We start from the raw sequence: 20,521 nt of genomic DNA on the forward strand, positions 1-20,521 counted from the left end.
TGTTAAAGTCCCGGTATGGCCGCCAATTGGGGAGCCGAACACGTGGCAGCGGCCATCTTCAACTCCCGAACAGCGGTGTTTTGCCGTTGAGTGTCTGGAACTAAAATCGGACACTCGACTAAGCGAACACCGCTGAGACCTCCAGAGCTATGGAAAAGACTGATAGAAACTTTGAATCCCACAAACAAGGGAATTCATCCGAATGCAAACACAGCTCTGGATGGCATTGAGTTCGGGACTTTTTAGCCACAGAAAAAAGACCGACCGCAAGGCCAAAACTCATTGAACTGTTTTCGGCTACTGTTGCCTGTGCGGTCGATCCAAACTTTACACCTCCATAACTCCCGAACCCCTGGTCCAATCTGGGTGATTTTTGAGTATGTTGCTCGCCCAGATCAGGGCTATCAGGGGATTCTGCCTATCCCACTACTCTTAACCCTGCAAGTGTAATTATTGCAGGTTTTTATAAACTGCAATAATTACCTTGCAGGGTTAACTCCACCTCTAGTCTACTAGACAGCCACTAGAGGGCACTTCCTTGTCCATAGCACAGAAAACCTGTGCTAGAGCGTCGCTGGAAGTCCTCATGCTGTGTGAGGACCTCCAGTGTCGCTCAATTCCCCATAGGAAAGCATTGAATAAAAAAATACAAAGGACATATTAATAGCCTCCCCTACCCCCATCAGTGGAAAATGTGCGAGACTACAGGGGGCCTAGTGTTTCGCATCAGCCAGCACCAGCCATCGGGCGTGGGTAATTATAATATAACCAGGGGACACCTAATATCCCCACCACCAGCCAGCACCAGCCATCAGGGGTGGGTTATTTTAATATAACCAGGGGACACCTATTATCCCGAACACCAGCCAGCACCAGCTATCGGGGGTGGGTAATTATAATATAACCAGGGGACACCTAATATCCCCAGCCACCACCAGCCATCAGGGGTGGGTTATTATAATATAACCAGGGGACACTTAATATCCCCACCACCAGCCAGCACCAGCCATCGGGGATGGGTTATTATAATATAACCCATGACACATAATATCCCCACCTGAGCCACCACCAGCCATCAGGGGTGGGTTATTATAATATAACCAGGGGACACTTAATATCCCTACCTCAGCCACCACCAGCCATCGGGGTGGGTAATTATAATATAACCAGGGGACACTTAATATCCTCACCCCAACCAGCACCAGCCATTGGGGGTGGGTTATTATAATATAACCCATGACACATAATATCTCCACCTGAGCCACCACCAGCCATCAGGGGTGGGTTATTATAATATAGCCAGGGGGCACCTTTGGCGGAACCAACCTCGCCACTGGGCATTGGAGAAGCCTGTTTGCCCGCCTCCTGCCTGCTGACTATGGCCCCTGGGAGATTTAACCCTTTAAGAAGTATATTTGGGCATAATGGATTTTTGTATGCTGTTCCTGGCCCTTTAAATACTTTGGAGCAGTGTTCCAACTTTTAAACTGGCACTTCGAATGCAGTCGAAGTGCCGAAGTTGTTGAAGTGCTGAAGTCGTCGAAGTGGCCGCCATTCGACAAATGAACACGTGGCGGCAGCCATTTTAACTTAGTCGAACGCGGTCAGCGTTGTGTGCAGCCAAATCTATGGAACTGTTTGCGGCTACTTAAGTGCACAAACATCGCTGACCCGTACCTTCTTCGACACTGCGGCTGGAGACTAAGTCCTGTTCGAAGATTCGAACGCCCGTTCGAATGGGACTTAGTCGTTTTCTCAGTGTATAATAGACCGACCGCACAGCCCAAATCCATGGAACTGTTTTGGGCATGAAAATGTGCTTGCGGTCGGTCAAAAGTTACTTATACTTATCTCCCGAACGGCTGGACGGATTCTTATGATTTTTGGGTATGTTTGTATTTGGAATGTGCTGATTAATAATATGTAACTGTTATTAATATTGGATGTATGGTTTTAGAGTTATGAATGTTGGGTAAAAAGTATGTTTAAATTGTACAGATAATTGGGTTACCTCTCAGGCTAAGGGGAGGGAATCTGTGGGATGTAACCATTGTGTGATTGGGTAATGCATAATTGTATGTGGGCGTCTCCCTTGCAGGGGAGAATTGCATAAAAGCAGAGTGTGTGTAATTAAACCTCAGTTCTACTTTACCCTCAATTTGGAGTGCCGTCTCTTATTGGGGGATTCTGCTACAAGGGATTGCTATGCTTGCCATACTACCTTGCTACATCCCTGTTAAGCTCTTGTAAGCGCTGGCTCCTGTTTTGCTCTCTGGAGGTGTCTACGGTGGTTATGGTGTCTGCTGCAGTGCTTGGAGGCCTCAGGAAGCGCTAGGAGCATCCTTCAACGGAGGTACCCAGTCGGGGTGCCCATCGATCCGTTACATTGGTGGCAGCTGTGGGATGGCGTCGTAGTGCGAGGAGAAGCAGCTCAGAGACACTGGTAACGTTTGGAGTTACAAATTGAGGGCAACGCTAGCACACGTGCAGCGCCCCTGGGAGCAGAGGTATCCAGCGACTTGGAGCAGACAGGTATGGAAGGCTCTGGCTCTGAAGATGATTGGCTGGCCGAGGTGAGGCAGCATGTGGCCCAGTATGGGGATGTACCAATGGAGATACACCGGGTGATCTGGAACCAGGTCATGGCTGTGCGAAACACTAGGCTGGACCGAGAATTCTGGCTGGCGAAAGAGAGAGAGTATGCTCAGCGGAAGGAGTGTCACAGCAGCCGAGTAGAGGCTGCATCTGAGGAGGTTTGCCGTCTTCCCCTGAGGCGGCCGGAGGAACCCGAAGTAGGGGTCCTCATAGACTGGTCCTGTGAGGAACCACAACAGGCAGGTGGAGATGGGACCGAGGTCTCTCCACCGGGCCCACTGGGATGCTGGGCAGCCGCAGCCGGAGTTGCGGAAGCAGGTGGTCCTTACTCGCAAATGTTGAGAGACCTCACAGGCTGGTCCTGGGAAGACCCACAGATGGCAGGTGGAGATGGGACGGCGGTCTCTCTACCGGCCCTACAGGGATGCTGGGCAGTCGGCCCAGACCCCCAACAGCAGTGTGAAGTGCAGGGAGTTGAGAGCATCGTCTCCCCTCCCCAGCAGCAGGGTGAGCTACAGGGATGCTGGGCGGCCGGCTCAGATCCCCAGCGGCAGTGTGAAATGCAGGGAGTGGAGAGCAGTGTCTCCCCTCCCCAGCGGCTGAAAGTGTGTAAGGGAGAGGAGCTTGTTACCCCCTCTCCCCAGCGGCAGCTTAGCCCACCAAGGGGAGACACTAAGTTCCCCACCGGCGCAGATGGGACCATGGTCTCTGCGCCCAAGCTACAGGGAGTACGGACGGTCGGTCCTGCTCCCCAGCGGCAGAGTCGTCTACTGGGAGGGGAGAACCTTGTCCCCCCTCCCCAGCGGCAGTCTAGCCCACCAAAGGGAGATGATAAGCCCCACACCGGTGCAGATGGGACCATGGTCTCTGTGCCCAAACCACAGGGGGTAGGGGCGGTCGGTCCTGTCCCCCTGCAGCAGGGCTGTTTATCCAAAGGGGAGACAGCCTGTCTTCCCCTCCAGCAGCAACACCAGGTCCAGAGGGAGGAGCCTACTAACCCTTCTCCTCAGCTGAGCCCCAACCAGGCTACTCGCGTGGTAGCGCTGGCACCAGGGCAGAGTACCGCTGGTCTCTGCCCACGCAGCAACCCACCGATCCGGAGGGCTAGTACTCCCCAGACCCGTGGTGGAGCCCCTGGACATGGACAAGCTACCCACTACCCCAGGTACAGTAACTTTTCATTGTGGGTTGGCTGCACTACTGACTATGTTTTGTGGGTGGGTTGCTGGACTAACTGGCACTGACTGACAGGAGGCCAGATACCTTGTTAGTCTTTTTGGGAAAGGGGAGAAATGTGGCGGAACCAACCTCGCCACTGGACATTGGAGAAGCCTGTTTGCCCGCCTCCTGCCTGCTGACTATGGCCCCTGGGAGATTTAACCCTTTAAGAAGTATATTTGGGCACAATGGATTTTTGTATGCTGTTCCTGGCCCTTTAAATACTTGGGAGCAGTGTTCCAACTTTTAAACTGGCACTTCGAATGCAGTCGAAGTCCCGAAGTCGTCGAAGGGCCGCAGTCGTCGAAGTGGCCGCCATCCGACAAACAAACACGTGGCGGCGGCCATTTTAACTTAGTCGAACGCGGTCAGCGGTGTGTGCAGCCAAATCTATGGAACTGTTTGCGGCTACCCAACTGCACGAACACCGCTGACCCGGTCCTTCTTCGACACCGCGGCTGGAGACTATGTCCCATTCGAAGATTCTAACGCTTGTTCGAATGGGACTTAGTCGTTTTCTCAGTGTATAATAGACCGACCGCACAGCCCAAATCCATGGAACTGTTTTGGGCATGAAAATGTGCCTGCGGTCGGTCTAAAGGACTTATACCTATCTCCCGAACGGCTGAACGAATTCGAATGATTTTTGGGTATGTTTGTATTTGGAATGTGCTGATTAATAATATGTAACTGTTATTAATATTGGGTGTATGGTTTTAGAGTTATGAAAGTTGGGTAATATGTATGTTTAAATTGTACGGATAATTGGGTTACCTCTCAGGCTAAGGGGAGGGAATCTGTGGGATGTAACCATTGTGTGATTGGGTAATGCATAATTGTATGTGGGCGTCTCCCTTGCAGGGGAGAATTGCATAAAAGCAGAGTGTGTGCAATTAAACCTGAGTTCTACTTTACCCTCAATTTGGAGTGCCGTCTCTTATTGGGGGATTCTGCTACAAGGGATTTCTATGCTTGTCATACTCCCTTGCTACATCCCTGTTAAGCTCTTGTAAGGGCTGGTTCCTGTTTTGCTCTCCGGAGGAGTCTACAGTGGTTATGGTGTCTGCTGCAGTGCTTGGAGGCCTCAGGAAGCACTAGGAGCATCCTTCAACGGTGGTACCCAGTCGGGGTGCCCGTCGATCCGTTACAGCACCTAATATCCCCACCCCTGCCAGCACCAGCCATCAGGGGTGGGTTATTATAATATAACCAGGAGACACCAAATATCCCCACCCCAGCCAGCACCAGCCATCGGGGGTGGGTTATTATTATATAAGCGGGGGACACCTAATATCCCCACCCCAGCCACCACCCATCCCATAGCCTGTGGTTTGGGGCTCTAATTATAATATTCTGGGGGGGGGGCATAGTTCACCCCCCTCCCTCCCCCAAACTCCATCCTTAGGTGGCGGGAGAGCTCTAATAAAATACACAAGGGGGGTGGACATACCATTGACAATAAGTGTTTTATTTTACAGGTATTTGTTTTAGTGCCCCCCTACACTGGTTTTAAACTGAGCTTGGTTAAGTAGGGTAACTTTCTTTTAATGGGAGGCGGCTTGGGCAATAGGATCACTATGGCATAACTTTGGGAGGTTGACAATGGTATGTCCACCCACTCTCTCACACTAGAACCCTCACCTGCCACCCATGGATGGGGGCTGTGGAGGGGACATTAGGTCCCCCCTGGTTATATTATCATATTACTTGACATGATCAATTCACTTACAAAACGCAAGTGAACAATAATTATTTAATGTGCATCCTGATAAATTCAGTCTCAAATTTTATTAAAAGTCCTGTACGGAGACCAAATGCGTCCAGGCGATCGGCTATTTTCAATGGATATTGTCCTTCCAAATAAAATCCATTGTTTAGTGAATAACCTGTGTGTGTATATATATAATAATTTATATATGGCGTATAGTAATAATGGATACTTAAATATCTTTATATTATAAATATCAATATATTTTGTTATTATTAAAAAGGTACTACGGTATTTAATGCCTCTTTGCATTATGCTTATCTTTAAATCTCCCCACCATATCGAGGCTTAAAAAGTGTGTATTAAATACCAACCTCTTCACTTTTTGTTTGAAGATACATTAGCATCGTGTTTAAACACACGTTAACGAAACGTAACAAACACGGAATGTGGAATGAACAGAAGTTCTGGGTATACATTGCTGGTCAGACAAATATAAACATTACAATTGTGCAAATGTATACATTTATTTTATAAAAGAAGATTGAGAAAATGAAAAGCCAAAGAGAGTCCTTTATTTTGTAATGTGTCACTCAGGGGGTTTGAAATGTCAGGATAAAACCACCAACGCTGTTTTTCTCACACTCGTTGCCTCGAGATGATCTGACGATGAAGCAATGTAATTGTTCTGGGGAACCTGAGTTATGGTATAGAATGACACCCCCGGGCTGAGTATGAACTTGGTATGACCCCGACAATGGATCGATTTATTTTATGTTACGGACGAGTGGGAGCAGTGAGATGTAAAATGTATGGGCCTTGGTATAAAGAATTTGGGATTTTCTCAGCCTTCGCGTGTAGGGTCCCTGATTCTTTAATGCCTTCCTCGAAACCTCACGGTGGTTACCCTGCCCAGGGCCTTCTCTAGTTTACCTTCTGTTCCTGTTAACAGTGGCTGCTGTCATGTTACGTGAAGCTTATACCCCAATGTAATATTGCAAAGTGCTGAGGGGAAACACATCCTGAAGCTGTTTAATAATAATAATAATAATAATAATAATAATAATAATAGCAGTGGTCTTGCAACATGAAATACAAAAGAATATCTTCTCCATTGTGAGGATAGGGTTCAGTGAAGCTCCGTCCAGGGAATCTTTGAGCCTGGTTTCTGGGAAAGTTCTGTTAGAGAATGACCTGAGCATCGTTTACTGGTTGCACTCTCCATGCTACACTTTATGTTCTAATAAATGCTGCGTTGAGTGTCCGGTATGTCAGCGACTCGTCGGCAAGGTCAGCCATAATGGGGCGGCCCTTGTTTGTTCCAGACAGTGACAGTACCGCTTTAACACAACCCACTGCTTCTGGTTCTTATTGATTCTGACCTCATTTTTACTCTCCACATCCAGTCAGTATCCAAATTCTGTCATTTTCACCTTAGAAATATTGGACAAATGTCTCTCTTTCTAACACTTGGCGGGATAAGGCATGGCCTTTTCTCACCTCGATTATTCTCCGTAGCCCTGACTGTCGCACTGCACGCTGTAACGTAACCTGCTGTAAACACACCCTACCTGTCAATCATTCTTGTAACCTTCAAATCTAAAATCCTGTCACTTCCATAGAAAACCCTAACCCTAGTTATATTTCTTTGCTAATTACAAGCTCCGCTCTGCTAGTAACGTTCTCGTGTAGTCCATTCATTGCTCATTCTCAGCTATGGGAGTCCCCAGCTCGTGGTATCAGATTCTCATCTAGCCTCCTGTCCTTCGAGATGTCAATCTGAAGTCCTGGCTTTAGGAAAGCTCACCATCTGGCTGGTAAACTCCTCTCTGTACGACAGACGCCGAGTAAGCCGTGTTTTTGCAGTTCATTTCACTGTCTCACAGTCAGCCAACACACAATAACAGATGATCTAGATCAGGGAATCATACCTGGTGGTTTCTCCTGTCCTCCTTCGTTACCTCCTAGACTGACAGAAGGTAAACTAGAGAAGGCCCTGGGCAGGGTAACCACCGTGAGGTTTCGAGGAAGGCATTAAAGAATCAGGGACCCTACACGCGAAGGCTGAGAAAATCCCGAATTCTTTATACCAAGGCCCATACATTTTACATCTCACTGCTCCCACTCGTCCGTAACATAAAAAACTAACCTGGCACCAGGATGTCTCCTGCCACCTCCACCACGGCCGGGATTAGATTGGTTAAGAAGCATGTGGACAGGATTAGGTTCCCTGAGAGAGGATCATCCCTAGATTATATTATTGTGTATGTGGAGGCTGTCACAGTCTTACCAATTAGTGACAGACCATCACATCAAGAAGAGATCCTGCTTAAGCTATCTGTGTTTACATAACTCTGTCAACAACAGCTGGCAAAGTTTAAAGATGGTGGCCAGTGGTGTCCGTCTCCACCCCCCCATTTAACCCCATGAGATGCCGTGCCGTGTTCAAAACAAGCTTCATCTAATGCCATCAATAATGAGGAAATGGGAAACGACAGCTAGAATCATGCAGACACATTCTTCCTAACACACATTTATCAGCGGTCCTTACAACTCATCTGTAGGCCTTTGGCAAAAAAACTGGGGGCCCTGCTTGACTTACCCATATTGACCAACCTCCACTGACACTGTGTGTGTTTTAGTGCTCTCCCTGTGTGTGTTTCAGTGCTGTCACTCTGTTTGTGTTTTACTGCTGTCCCTGTGTGTGTGTTTCGGTGCTGTCCCTGTGTGTGTTTCATTGCTGTCACTCTGTTTGTGTTTTACTGCTGTCCCTGTGTGTGTGTTTCGGTGCTGTCCCTGTGTGTGTTTCGGTGCTGTCCCTGTGTGTGTTTCACTGCTGTCACTCTGTGTGTGTTTCACTGCTGTCCCTGTGTGTGTGTGTGTTTCACTGCTGTCCCTGTGTGTGTGTGTTTCACTGCGGTCCCTGTGTGTGTGTGTTTCACTGCTGTCCCTGTGTGTGTGTTTCAGTGCTGTCACTCTGTGTGTGTTTTAGTGCTCTCCCTGTGTGTGCTTCAGTGCTGTCACTCTGTGCGTGTTTCAGTGCTGTCTCTGTGTGTGTTTCAGTGCTGTCACTCTGTGTGTGTTTTAGTGTTCTCCCTGTGTGTGTTTCAGTGCTGTCACTCTGTGTGTGTTTCAGTGCTGTCACTCTGTGTGTGTTTCACTACTGTCCCTGTGTGTGTGTTTCGGTGCTGTCTCTGTGTGTGTTTCAGTGCTGTCACTCTGTGTGTGTTTCAGTGCTGTCACTCTGTGTGTGTTTCACTACTGTCCCTATGTGTGTGTTTTAGTGCTCTCCCTGTGTGTGTTTCAGTACTGTCACTCTGTGCGTGTTTCAGTGCTGTCTCTGTGTGTGTTTCAGTGCTGTCACTCTGTGTGTGTTTCAGTGATGTCCCTGTGTGTGTGTTTTAGTGCTCTCCCTGTGTGTGTTTCAGTGCTGTCACTCTGTGTGTGTTTTAGTGCTCTCCCTGTGTGTGTTTCAGTGCTGTCACTCTGTGTGTGTTTTAGTGCTCTCCCTGTGCGTGTTTCAGTGCTGTCTCTGTGTGTGTTTCAGTGCTGTCACTCTGTGTGTGTTTTAGTGTTCTCCCTGTGTGTGTTTCAGTGCTGTCACTCTGTGTGTGTTTCAGTGCTGTCACTCTGTGTGTGTTTCACTACTGTCCCTGTGTGTGTGTTTCGGTGCTGTCTCTGTGTGTGTTTCAGTGCTGTCACTCTGTGTGTGTTTCAGTGCTGTCACTCTGTGTGTGTTTCACTACTGTCACTCTGTGTGTGTTTTAGTGCTCTCCCTGTGTGTGTTTCAGTGCTGTCACTCTGTGTGTGTTTTAGTGCTCTCCCTGTGCGTGTTTCAGTGCTGTCTCTGTGTGTGTTTCAGTGCTGTCACTCTGTGTGTGTTTTAGTGTTCTCCCTGTGTGTGTTTCAGTGCTGTCACTCTGTGTGTGTTTTAGTGTTCTCCCTGTGTGTGTTTCAGTGCTGTCACTCTGTGTGTGTTTCAGTGCTGTCACTCTGTGTGTGTTTCACTACTGTCCCTGTGTGTGTGTTTCGGTGCTGTCTCTGTGTGTGTTTCAGTGCTGTCACTCTGTGTGTGTTTCAGTGCTGTCACTCTGTGTGTGTTTCACTACTGTCACTCTGTGTGTGTTTTAGTGCTCTCCCTGTGTGTGTTTCAGTGCTGTCACTCTGTGTGTGTTTTAGTGCTCTCCCTGTGCGTGTTTCAGTGCTGTCTCTGTGTGTGTTTCAGTGCTGTCACTCTGTGTGTGTTTTAGTGTTCTCCCTGTGTGTGTTTCAGTGCTGTCACTCTGTGTGTGTTTCAGTGCTGTCACTCTGTGTGTGTTTCACTACTGTCCCTGTGTGTGTGTTTCGGTGCTGTCTCTGTGTGTGTTTCAGTGCTGTCACTCTGTGTGTGTTTCAGTACTGTCACTCTGTGCGTGTTTCAGTGCTGTCTCTGTGTGTGTTTCAGTGCTGTCACTCTGTGTGTGTTTCAGTGATGTCCCTGTGTGTGTGTTTTAGTGCTCTCCCTGTGTGTGTTTCAGTACTGTCAACCTGTGCGTGTTTCAGTGCTGTCTCTGTGTGTGTTTCAGTGCTGTCACTCTGTGTGTGTTTCAGTGCTGTCACTCTGTGTGTGTTTTAGTGCTCTCCCTGTGTATGTGTGTGTGTTTCAGTGCTGTCTCTGTGTATGTTTCAGTGCTGTCACTCTGTGTGTGTTTCAGTGATGTCCTGTGTGTGTGTGTGTGTTTCTGTGTTAATATCATTCTTATACCCCCACCTGATGCCCCTGTTAATTTAAAATCCCCAATATATTTTACATTTGTTGCCGTGCAGCTGTTTGTTTATATTAGGAAAATCCAAAATGTACACTTTCTAAAAAATGTAAAAAGTGCTCCAAGTGTTTTCTGCCAATCTTAATTGGTTTTGATAAAGACCTCTCACAAATCTCCGGTATGATCTGATGGAAGATCCACAAACAAAACAGAAACACAAAACAGCTGCAGCAGCAAGATGTTATTGTCAACATTTTGTCTAATTTGTTGTAAACGAAGAAGTCACCTCTGGGCAGGAAACATTGTGTGTCTAGTCGTACAACATATCCAAACATCCAACGTGTTCTGGTTCTTTGGGTGTGCTAGACATTCAGAGTGCGTGTTCTGGTTCTTTGGGTGTGCTAGACATTCAGAGTGCGTTTTGTGGTTTTAATGTTTTTTTTATTCCTTTCATGTTTCATATAGTTTGTCCTTTTGTAGTGTGTGGACACTATGTTTGGTTCCAGGTCTACAATAAAGAGTTGACTGCTGAAACCACTAATAAATATCGGCTTCTGTGCGATTGTTATGGAGTCGTTTGCGTTCTCTTATTGCATTTTCACAGCTTTGTGTAAACTATTTGTGAGGTCACAATTGTAGCTTGGAGTGTGAACCAAGGACAGGTGTCCAGGGAACACTAGTGAGATACTGGTCTGAGTTGTTAGTCACTTAAAATAAAAAATCATTTAATCGGTATACAAAACCATGAACTTAAAGTAAATGTAAAAAGAAAAGAATATAAAAGGTGAAAAATAGTAAATAATAAGTGCACTCCAACAGGGAGGAGGGTAGAAAGGTAGCTCAGGGAGCGCAGGGATGAGCTTAGGCAGTGGGTAAAAGGAGGTAAAAGTAGTTTGTAGCTATATACTAGTCCTATGCAAGAGTAAACTGCTCTCTACAGAAATGGACATGAGCTATAGTGGCTACTATGAGAACCTCTCCAATACCCAGAGCAACAATGTACACAAACTGGTAAACTCCAGGATACTGTAACAGCCTGTGTGATATAGAGTACTTCACACCTGCTATAGAAATTGAATAAATCCTTGGAGTGTGCAAACAGCCCGTTAGTAGAACCCCAGTATTAGGTTACATAAGAGGATAAAGTCCTAGACCCGTGTTACAAATTGCTTCACACTATCTCCTAAGGTACAATATATCCTCAAAGGCTAATGCCCTATCTGTGCCAAATCTGAGGTATAAACTCATACTGAACCCTGAATAACGCTCCAAACCGGCTACCAACCCTCCTTGCCCTGATTAAACACCCAAAACAATGGTGAAGAAAAAAGTGCTGTGCTTTAAAAGAACATTACTTCTGCCTAACGCGTTTCGGCGCTAAAGAGAGCGCCTTTCTCAAAGGCTATCAACGGAGAACTGACTCCGGACTCGTGTTAAGTATGTTGTACTGAAAGAAATGAGCCAATCAGTGAAGAGTGTGGGCGGCGTTCTATTCAGCCGCAATAGCCGTTTGTGAGTGGTTCACCAATCTGTCAATCAGATGGTGAGGCCCCAATCGGAAACAGAGGGGCGGAGCTAGGTGCCGAATCTGGAACTCATGTGTAATGAGTTACCATGGGTACCTGCTCGTGTACCGGTCTCGTTCTTTATAACGTAAATACATTCATACAGTATGGTATTGCCTTAGGGGCTCAAGAGAGACAGTAATACCCATTCTCCATGATATGGCAATGGATAAATAGCCCATGGGGTGGGTTTTTCCCCGGATTTATGGCAAGAACGTATTGAATGGGTTACATATAAAGTGCATATGGAGACACAGTTTATCACATGGTGGCTATTAACAATAAACACATATAGCTGCCGTGGTTCATTTTACAACAGTCCATGAAAATGACATATTAGTATAATGATACTTGTAAGGATAAGTGACAAGCAACTAATATATATCGTATGAAGGGTTTATGATGCAATAAAAGGGGTGAATGTGAAGCCTTCATTGAGGCCACAAGGGGATAGAGTGTTCAATGTCTGGATCCAATAGCATTCTTTCTGCCTCAAGATCAGATCCAGATCTCCCCCTCTTTTTCCCACAATGACCTTCTCAACCCCTGCAAATTTGAAGCATCTAAATGTTTCACTATGGTGTCCTCTAGCATGTCTAGCCACAGGGGTATCCCTATTTGATGGAACTGAGTGGATATGTTCCATCATACGCCTCTTGAAGGGGCGTATAGTTTTTCCCACATATTTTTTACCACATTTACATGTGAGTAGGTAGACTAGTCCTGTGGAGTTACAATTAAAAAACTGTTTGATAAGGATGGTTAGTGTGCCTGAGGAGTCTGTGATGGATTTTGGAGTCTTTATCTATGTAGCGACAGGCCACGCTGATAGCCTTTGAGAAAGGCGCTCTCTTTAGCGCCGAAACGCGTTAGGCAGAAGTAATGTTCTTTTAAAGCACAGCACTTTTTTCTTCACCATTGTTTTGGGTGTTTAATCAGGGCAAGGAGGGTTGGTAGCCGGTTTGGAGCGTTATTCAGGGTTCAGTATGAGTTTATACCTCAGATTTGGCACAGATAGGGCATTAGCCTTTGAGGATATATTGTACCTTAGGAGATAGTGTGAAGCAATTTGTAACACGGGTCTAGGACTTTATCCTCTTATGTAACCTAATACTGGGGTTCTACTAACGGGCTGTTTGCACACTCCAAGGATTTATTCAATTTCTATAGCAGGTGTGAAGTACTCTATATCACACAGGCTGTTACAGTATCCTGGAGTTTACCAGTTTGTGTACATTGTTGCTCTGGGTATTGGAGAGGTTCTCATAGTAGCCACTATAGCTCATGTCCATTTCTGTAGAGAGCAGTTTACTCTTGCATAGGACTAGTATATAGCTACAAACTACTTTTACCTCCTTTTACCCACTGCCTAAGCTCATCCCTGCGCTCCCTGAGCTACCTTTCTACCCTCCTCCCTGTTGGAGTGCACTTATTATTTACTATTTTTCACCTTTTATATTCTTTTCTTTTTACATTTACTTTAAGTTCATGGTTTTGTATACCGATTAAATGATTTTTTATTTTAAGTGACTAACAACTCAGACCAGTATCTCACTAGTGTTCCCTGGACACCTGTCCTTGGTTCACACTCCAGTTTCGTTTTTGTATTGCATTACAAGGGTTATCCCCTACAGAGATACGACCTGGACACACTGAATTTATCTCTGTTTTCAGGGATTTGTTCTTTATCTCATTTCCACAATTGTAGCTTTATTTGAAATAGTTGTGAACAATTCTTATTTAAATATCATTCTGCTGTTCATATAACTCATGATTTGTATCATCGATGGTTCATGTAAGGTCATTCTAGAAATAGATATTGGACTCTATGGAATGTCTGGTGAAGCAGTAGAACCTGACCATGTTTATTATAGTATAATACTTACCTATTAATAGTAGTCTAATTGATAAATTGTGTATCGTTCCAAAAGCTATCGGCATTTTGATTGACGTTGACTCATTGGTAGCTCATTGCTTTACCGGGCTCCGTCCATCTAATCTTTGTGTGTCTCCTGCAGGCAGCTGCTTCCTGTGCGTGGTGGACGTGGTACCAGTTAAGAATGAAGATGGAGCTGTTATAATGTTCATCCTGAATTTCGAGGTGGTGATGGAGAAGGAACAGCTCAGCTCTCCTAAGAAAGACTCTAACCACAAAGTGCAGTCTCATTGGTTCCCACCAGGTAATGCCTTCTATGCCCTCTAGAGTTCTAGCTACAATATATCCATCATTGATATGGTTTGGAAATACTCTGTGCCTCCCAGCAGTCCTGCATCGCTTTCTGAACCTGTGGCCATATCCCATTTTTCCTTTGGTTCCCTCTTTCTGGGGATAACAGAGTGTGCCCTGGCTTGGATTGCTGTGAGTGAATCCAACGCAGGCAGTTGAGAGGATGCTATACTGGTTGGAGCTAATATACTGACACATGGTATATATTGATTCACTCTAGTGGGTATGATAGTACAAAGCACCAAATTTAAACTCAGATAAAATATTGTGTAGGTGACATCGAGAGAATCTGTCAGGGTGATTTACTAAATTGAGGATAATTGATAGTCAAAGTGAATTTCCAATCAAAGGCTAGAGTAGCTGGACTGAAAGCATGGCTGACTGAATTCTTTGGAATTTTCCCATGCTGTGTAATTTGACACCCTGGTTGATTGAAAGCAACCAATCAGAGCGTTAAAGTCATATTACACAGCATGGGGCAATTCCAAAGAACTTTCCCACGCTGTGTAAAATGACTCAGAGCATTCTGATTGGTTGTATTCCAAGCTAACCAATCAGAGTGCTGTGACAGGTAAATGTAGAGACTCACCTGTCAGAGCACTCTGGTTAGCTTGGAATCAACCAGAGTGCTCCAAGTCAAATTGCTGGGTGTGGGAAGGCTTTATAAGCCTTTCACCGCCCTGCAAAGCTCATTCTGCATGGTGCCCTCGCTGGGTGAAGATTATTTTCTTAGCGTGGGGATTTTTTATTTTTGGGAGCTCATTTTTTTTTAACAGTTGCGACGGGTATTATGGAGTTTTATTTGGCCTTTTTTGGGGCTAAAGAAAAGTAAAGAAGAAAGAAGACCTCTAATGCTAAGTATGACATTTTATTTTACAGGGTGTTAGTTTATTGGCCCCCTCACTATTATTAGGTAGAGTATTTTTATTGGGGGGCAAGGGGGAAAGTGACTAGGGGCTTGGGGACCCCTAGTCATTTTATTATCTGTGGTCCCCACCCGGCGGTCATGGGTGGGGGCCTAGGGGGGGACACTAGGTCCCCTGTTTTTATTAATAGCCCCCACCCGTGGGTCACGGTTGGTGGGGGGGCCCTATGTCCCCCCCATTTTAGTTATTTAGGTTTCCCACCATGGTCCAGGTGCTGCACAATCACTAGTAGCTTTAAATGACAGCGAGCAGCCACCGCTCGCTTATTAGGCAACATGTCCCTACTCAAGGATTTAACATCCCTTTTATTAATATGGGGGTCATAGTGACCCCATACATATTTATATTCAATTGAAAACCTTTTATTAATATGGGGGTCATAGTGAACCCCATAGGTTTTAATGCGGGGGGAAGGGGATAGGAATTAATATTTATTACAAGGAGGAAGCTGGTAGCGCTGCTGGCTCACTCCTTGTTTGTTTGTTTTTTTGCGCATTCTCAGTGTTATTTCCGTTGAAAACAAAAACATGGACAAAAACTAATTATTTTTTTAACTAATTTTGTTTGAAAAACAAATGGTTTACGGCCGAAATTTGTAATGGACGAATTCAATTTTTATTAAGTACGAAATCATTCGTATGAAACGAAAATTTCAGTGGTGCACATGTCTTAAAGAATTACAGCAACACCTTTTTTTTCCGGCTTTAAATAACAAACAAACCAAAATCGTTTTTTGCATTATTCTTTAGGTTCCCCCTACAAACGCTAAATTAAGGCTTTGGAATAGCCTAAATGTTACATGAAACCTAGTGCTGTCTTTTCACTCTCTGTCAGACCTCATGACAGCCACCGTGAGACAGAGAATTCTCCGATTGGACGTTTACCTGGCTCAGAGTGCATGCACACCGTGTGAGCTGGTAGGGGGCGAGGACATCAAAAAATAAAATAATGCAGAGTATGGGAAGGCAGGGACTGAAGGAAGGAGGGAGGGGAGATAAACGCAGAGTATGGGAAGGCAGGGACTGAAGGAAGGAGGGAGGGGAGATAAAGGCAGAGTATGGGAAGGCAGGGACTGAAGGAAGGAGGGAGGGGAGATAAAGGCAGAGTATGGGAAGGCAGGGACTGAAGGAAGGAGGGAGGGGAGATAAAGGCAGAGTATGGGAAGGCAGGGACTGAAGGAAGGAGGGAGGGGAGATAAAGGCAGAGTATGGGAAGGCAGGGACTGAAGGAAGGAGGGAGGGGAGATAAAGGCAGAGTATGGGAAGGCAGGGACTGAAGGAAGGAGGGAGGGGAGATAAAGGCAGAGTATGGGAAGGCAGGGACTGAAGGAAGGAGGGAGGGGAGATAAACGCAGAGTATGGGAAGGCAGGGACTGAAGGAAGGAGGGAGGGGAGATAAACGCAGAGTATGGGAAGGCAGGGACTGAAGGAAGGAGGGAGGGGAGATAAACGCAGAGTATGGGAAGGCAGGGACTGAAGGAAGGAGGGAGGGGAGATAAAGGCAGAGTATGGGAAGGCAGGGACTGAAGGAAGGAGGGAGGGGAGATAAAGGCTTCCCTTTGCAGGTTTTGTCTGCCAGGGTGCAGCACATGCCAACAGACGCATGTTTTGCACACAATTTACATTTGGTAGTCCGGAACAGAGATCCAGGTTGCCAAAGTCACGTGTGCTATGGGTGCAGCTAGACCCAGCACAAAATTGTAAATATCTCAGTGTGTTTCAGTGCTGTCACTGTCCGTGCGTGTTTCAGTGCTGTCCCACTGTGTGTTTGTGTTTCAGTATTGTCACTGTGTGTCGCTCAGTGCTGTCACTCTGTGTGTTTGTGTTTCAGTGCTGTCCCACTGTGCGTGTTTCAGTGCTGTCCCTCTGTATGTTTGTGTTTCAGTGCTGTCACTGTGCATGCGTGTTTCAGTGCTGTCACTCTGTGTGTTTGTGTGTCAGTGCTGTCACTGTGCGTGCGTGTTTCAGTGCTGTCCCACTGTGCATGTTTCAGTGCTGTCACTCTGTGTGTTTGTGTTTCAGTATTGTCACTGTGCATCTTTTAGTGCTGTCACTCTGTGTGTTTGTGTTTCAGTGCTGTCCCACTGTGCATCTTTTAGTGCTGTCCCTCTGTGTTTGTGTTTCAGTACTGTCACTGTGTGTCCTTCAGTGTTGTCACTCTGTGTGTTTGTCTTTCAGTGCTGTCACTGTGTGTTTGTGTTTCAGTGCTGTCCCGCTGTGCGTGTTTGTGTTTCAGTGCTGTCTCACTGTGTGTTTGTGTTTCAGTGCTGTCCCTCTGTGTTTGTGTTTCAGTACTGTCACTGTGCATCCTTCAGTGCTGTCACTCTGTGTGTTTGTGTTTCAGTACTGTCACTCTATGTGTTTGTGTTTCATTGTGACCAATTGTGTTAAAATTAATGACACTATAGAAGTGACATGTTTGGAGCCTGCGTGAATGGATGGCAATATCTCTGAGCTGACTTCGCTCCCACTGGGACCTATTGCAGGTTGTCCCGTGTAGGGTAGCAGGAAGATGGCTGTCCTCTTCCTCCCTTGATGTCTGTGCTCCAGATTGTGATATCCGATCTCACACATAGAAACATAGAATGTGGCGGCAGATAAGAATCATTCGGCCCATCTAGTCTGCCCAATTTTCTAAAAAACAGAGGGACAGCACTGAAACACGCACAGTGGGACAGCACATTCATTACCCGCTAAGCAGAATGATTTGAGGAAGCGGTACTTTGGTACTGGGAGGAGGGAGAGTTAAAAAGACATGTGACTCGGGACCCTAACTAGTTCCAGCACGGGGCCCCAGAGCAAATTAAAACATCCTGTTACGTGACAGAAAATGACACATTGAAACCCCAATTATGCTGTTCTTAGGAGATTCCCGTCCTAAACGTCTCTTCCTGTAAAAGAGCAGATTCTAACCGCGTTATCTCGGAGATCCTTCCATTCTGTGCGCGAGTTAACTAACAATGATCACATGCTGCATAATTCAACTTACATTTCCAATACTTCTCGAAATGGAAGAAAAGCGGAGATGGAAAGCCCTGCAAAGTATTTGGTGTATTAGGGGCAGACAATCCGAGCCTTTCCCTGGTTTATTGTCTACGCCAGTCACGTGACATTGTGCCGGTTGGTAGGAGAATTGTTTGGAGCCAATAGGCTGGAATGCAGTTTGGAGTATTCATTTCCTTAGCTTTTTATATCAGGAATAAACCATTCTTCAAACTGTGTGCGTTGAGCCGTGTTGTTGTGTATCTGCACACCGACGGAGTGAGTTCTTTATCTCTAATTATTCCTTTCTGAGCCTTTTCCGTGATTTTATTTTCAGGTATATTACGGTTTGTTTATTTTTGGTTCAAAAAGTTATTTTTCAAATGTATCAGCTTGGCGGGTGTTCCGTGACGTGTAAGCAGCTTCCGCAATCTTCCATTTGCTTCAGGAATCCCGCCAAACGGTGAATGCATGTTTATTGCTAAATTAATAATTGTTTTATATTGTGAATAAAAGCAATGGTAAAATCATCGGGAAATAAGAGCAAACAATCAGAGAATAAAGAGTCATTGGAAGATGGCCTATTTTGGTGCATCACGGGGACGGGGAAAGCCGTAAGTTTATACAGGAGGGAGTTATACACATAAGAAAATGCAGACAAAACCATTGCAAACATGAAATTGAATGCAATGTGTCTTTATGCCGAGCCCCCAGAGCCAATAATATTTGTTATATGTCTGAGGACCAAACTCTAAACTAAAACGGGTTAAAGCAGCACCTCCACCCATGAAATACTCACACAGACATATTCTGGCAATGAACACAAAGTAAGGATACTTTGTCTTGACATCACGGTGGAGCTACAACAAGCCGTGTCAAACCCCTAGCGTTCACTAGTGACTGCTGAGAGGAAAAATGCCTTGTCTTTGGAGGATCCCGTGTATGCGCTAGAGTGCAGCTCTAACAATGGCTTCTATAATCTGAAGCTGAATGGGATAGGTTCAGGTAAGTATAACTCAGCTTCTCCTGCCTCCCGCGACACTATGACACCCAGCAGCAAAGTCACCATCACAGGTCTTTGTAAATTCTGCAAAGACCCCAGACAATGACAGAGCCACATTAACTAAATATATGTATATGTATTTCTAACATTAGAGTCTTCCTGTGTTATTCTAGATTACTAGCCCTCCCAGCTTTTTGAAAAAAAAAAAAAAATATTCTTAATCCTGGACACTTTGTATCCTCCTCAAACCCCCCACGTATAATTATCATTCATCTACATATGAGAATAGGGGGTCTACCTACCAGTAATCTACAAATCAGAGAGAAGAGGGGGGTCTTCATTTAAGTAATCTATATTTCAGAGAATATAGGGGGTCTACCTACCAGTAATCTACCTATTCTATGATTTTATAGATTAGTGGTAGGGAGACCTTTCTTTCTGATTTTATAGATTAGTGGTAGGTAGACCCCATATTCTCTCTGATTTTATAGATTAGTGGTAGATATACCCCGTATTCTCTCTGATTTGTAGATAGACTGTAGCTGTCCGTATCTCCCCCCCTGTTATTTCGTGTGTTTTGACGGTTATTTCGTGGGGTTCTTCTTTGGCTGTTCGGGAGACTTCATACGAACGGAATCCATTAGTCTCCCGAACAAGTCTCCCGAACGTTAACACCAACCACTTAAAGGGCCACTATAGTGCCAGGAAAACAAACTCATTTTCCAGGCACTATAGGGTCATTAGATCCCCCCCACGCTCATGGCCCCCCTCCTGTTGGGCTGAAGGGATTAAAACCCCTTCAGCCACTTACCTTTCTCCAGCGCCGGGCTCCCTCTGTGCTGGGGAACTCTCCTCCTCCTACCGACGTCAGTGCCGAATGCGCATGCAAGAGCCGAGCACACATTCAAACCGCACATAGGAAAGCATTACTCAATGCTTTCCTATAGACGTCAGCGTCTTCTCACTGTGATTTTCTCACTGACAGCCACTAGAGGCCGGATTAACCCTCAGTGTAAACATAGCAGTTTCTCTGAAACTATGTTTTCAGCTGCAGGGTTAAAACTAGATGGACCTGGTACCCAGACCACTTCATTGAGCTGTGGTCCTTTAAGTGTGAAACCGCAAGGGAAACCATTAATGAATGCTCTCTTGGGTGACTGCCATTTCGTATAACCGAATACATGGCTGGGAGAATTGTCTCCCAAACGAGGGCAGCGGTACTTGGTCGCCAAGTGCCAGGAACTATTTTCGGTTTGGCACTCGCGCGAACACCGGTAAACTGTTGACTGCTGCCCGTTCCTGTTCCCAACCACCTACACGAACGGCGTTCAGGAGATATGGAGTACCGAACAGGGGGAGCATTTGTATTGTGAAAGCAAGAGATTCCCTTGTATGGTTTTTACACAGTAACTTCATGAATAGAGACCGGCCAGGGCACCTATTCTACTGGAACTATTTTCAGCTACCACCTCATGTCTGGCCGGTCAAATCTTCCACACGATGCTGTTCCCGTTCTACCGAACCGCTCTGAGTGATTCTTGGATATGTTGGTC

At 45.9% G+C, this 20,521-nt stretch overlaps 1 protein-coding gene across 1 annotated transcript in view; it reads left to right on the forward strand.

The window, feature by feature from the left end:
- The window catches only part of KCNH2 (potassium voltage-gated channel subfamily H member 2), a 347,866-nt gene that overhangs the window by 95,933 nt on the left and 231,412 nt on the right, over positions 1-20,521 (forward strand). The window contains exon 3 of the mRNA XM_063452917.1: positions 13,850-14,011. Coding sequence (XP_063308987.1) covers positions 13,850-14,011 — 162 coding nt within the window. The remainder of the gene's footprint in view (positions 1-13,849; positions 14,012-20,521) is intronic.

Source organism: Pelobates fuscus, chromosome 4, assembly GCF_036172605.1.
Source record: "Pelobates fuscus isolate aPelFus1 chromosome 4, aPelFus1.pri, whole genome shotgun sequence".
Classification (NCBI taxonomy): domain Eukaryota; kingdom Metazoa; phylum Chordata; class Amphibia; order Anura; family Pelobatidae; genus Pelobates; species Pelobates fuscus.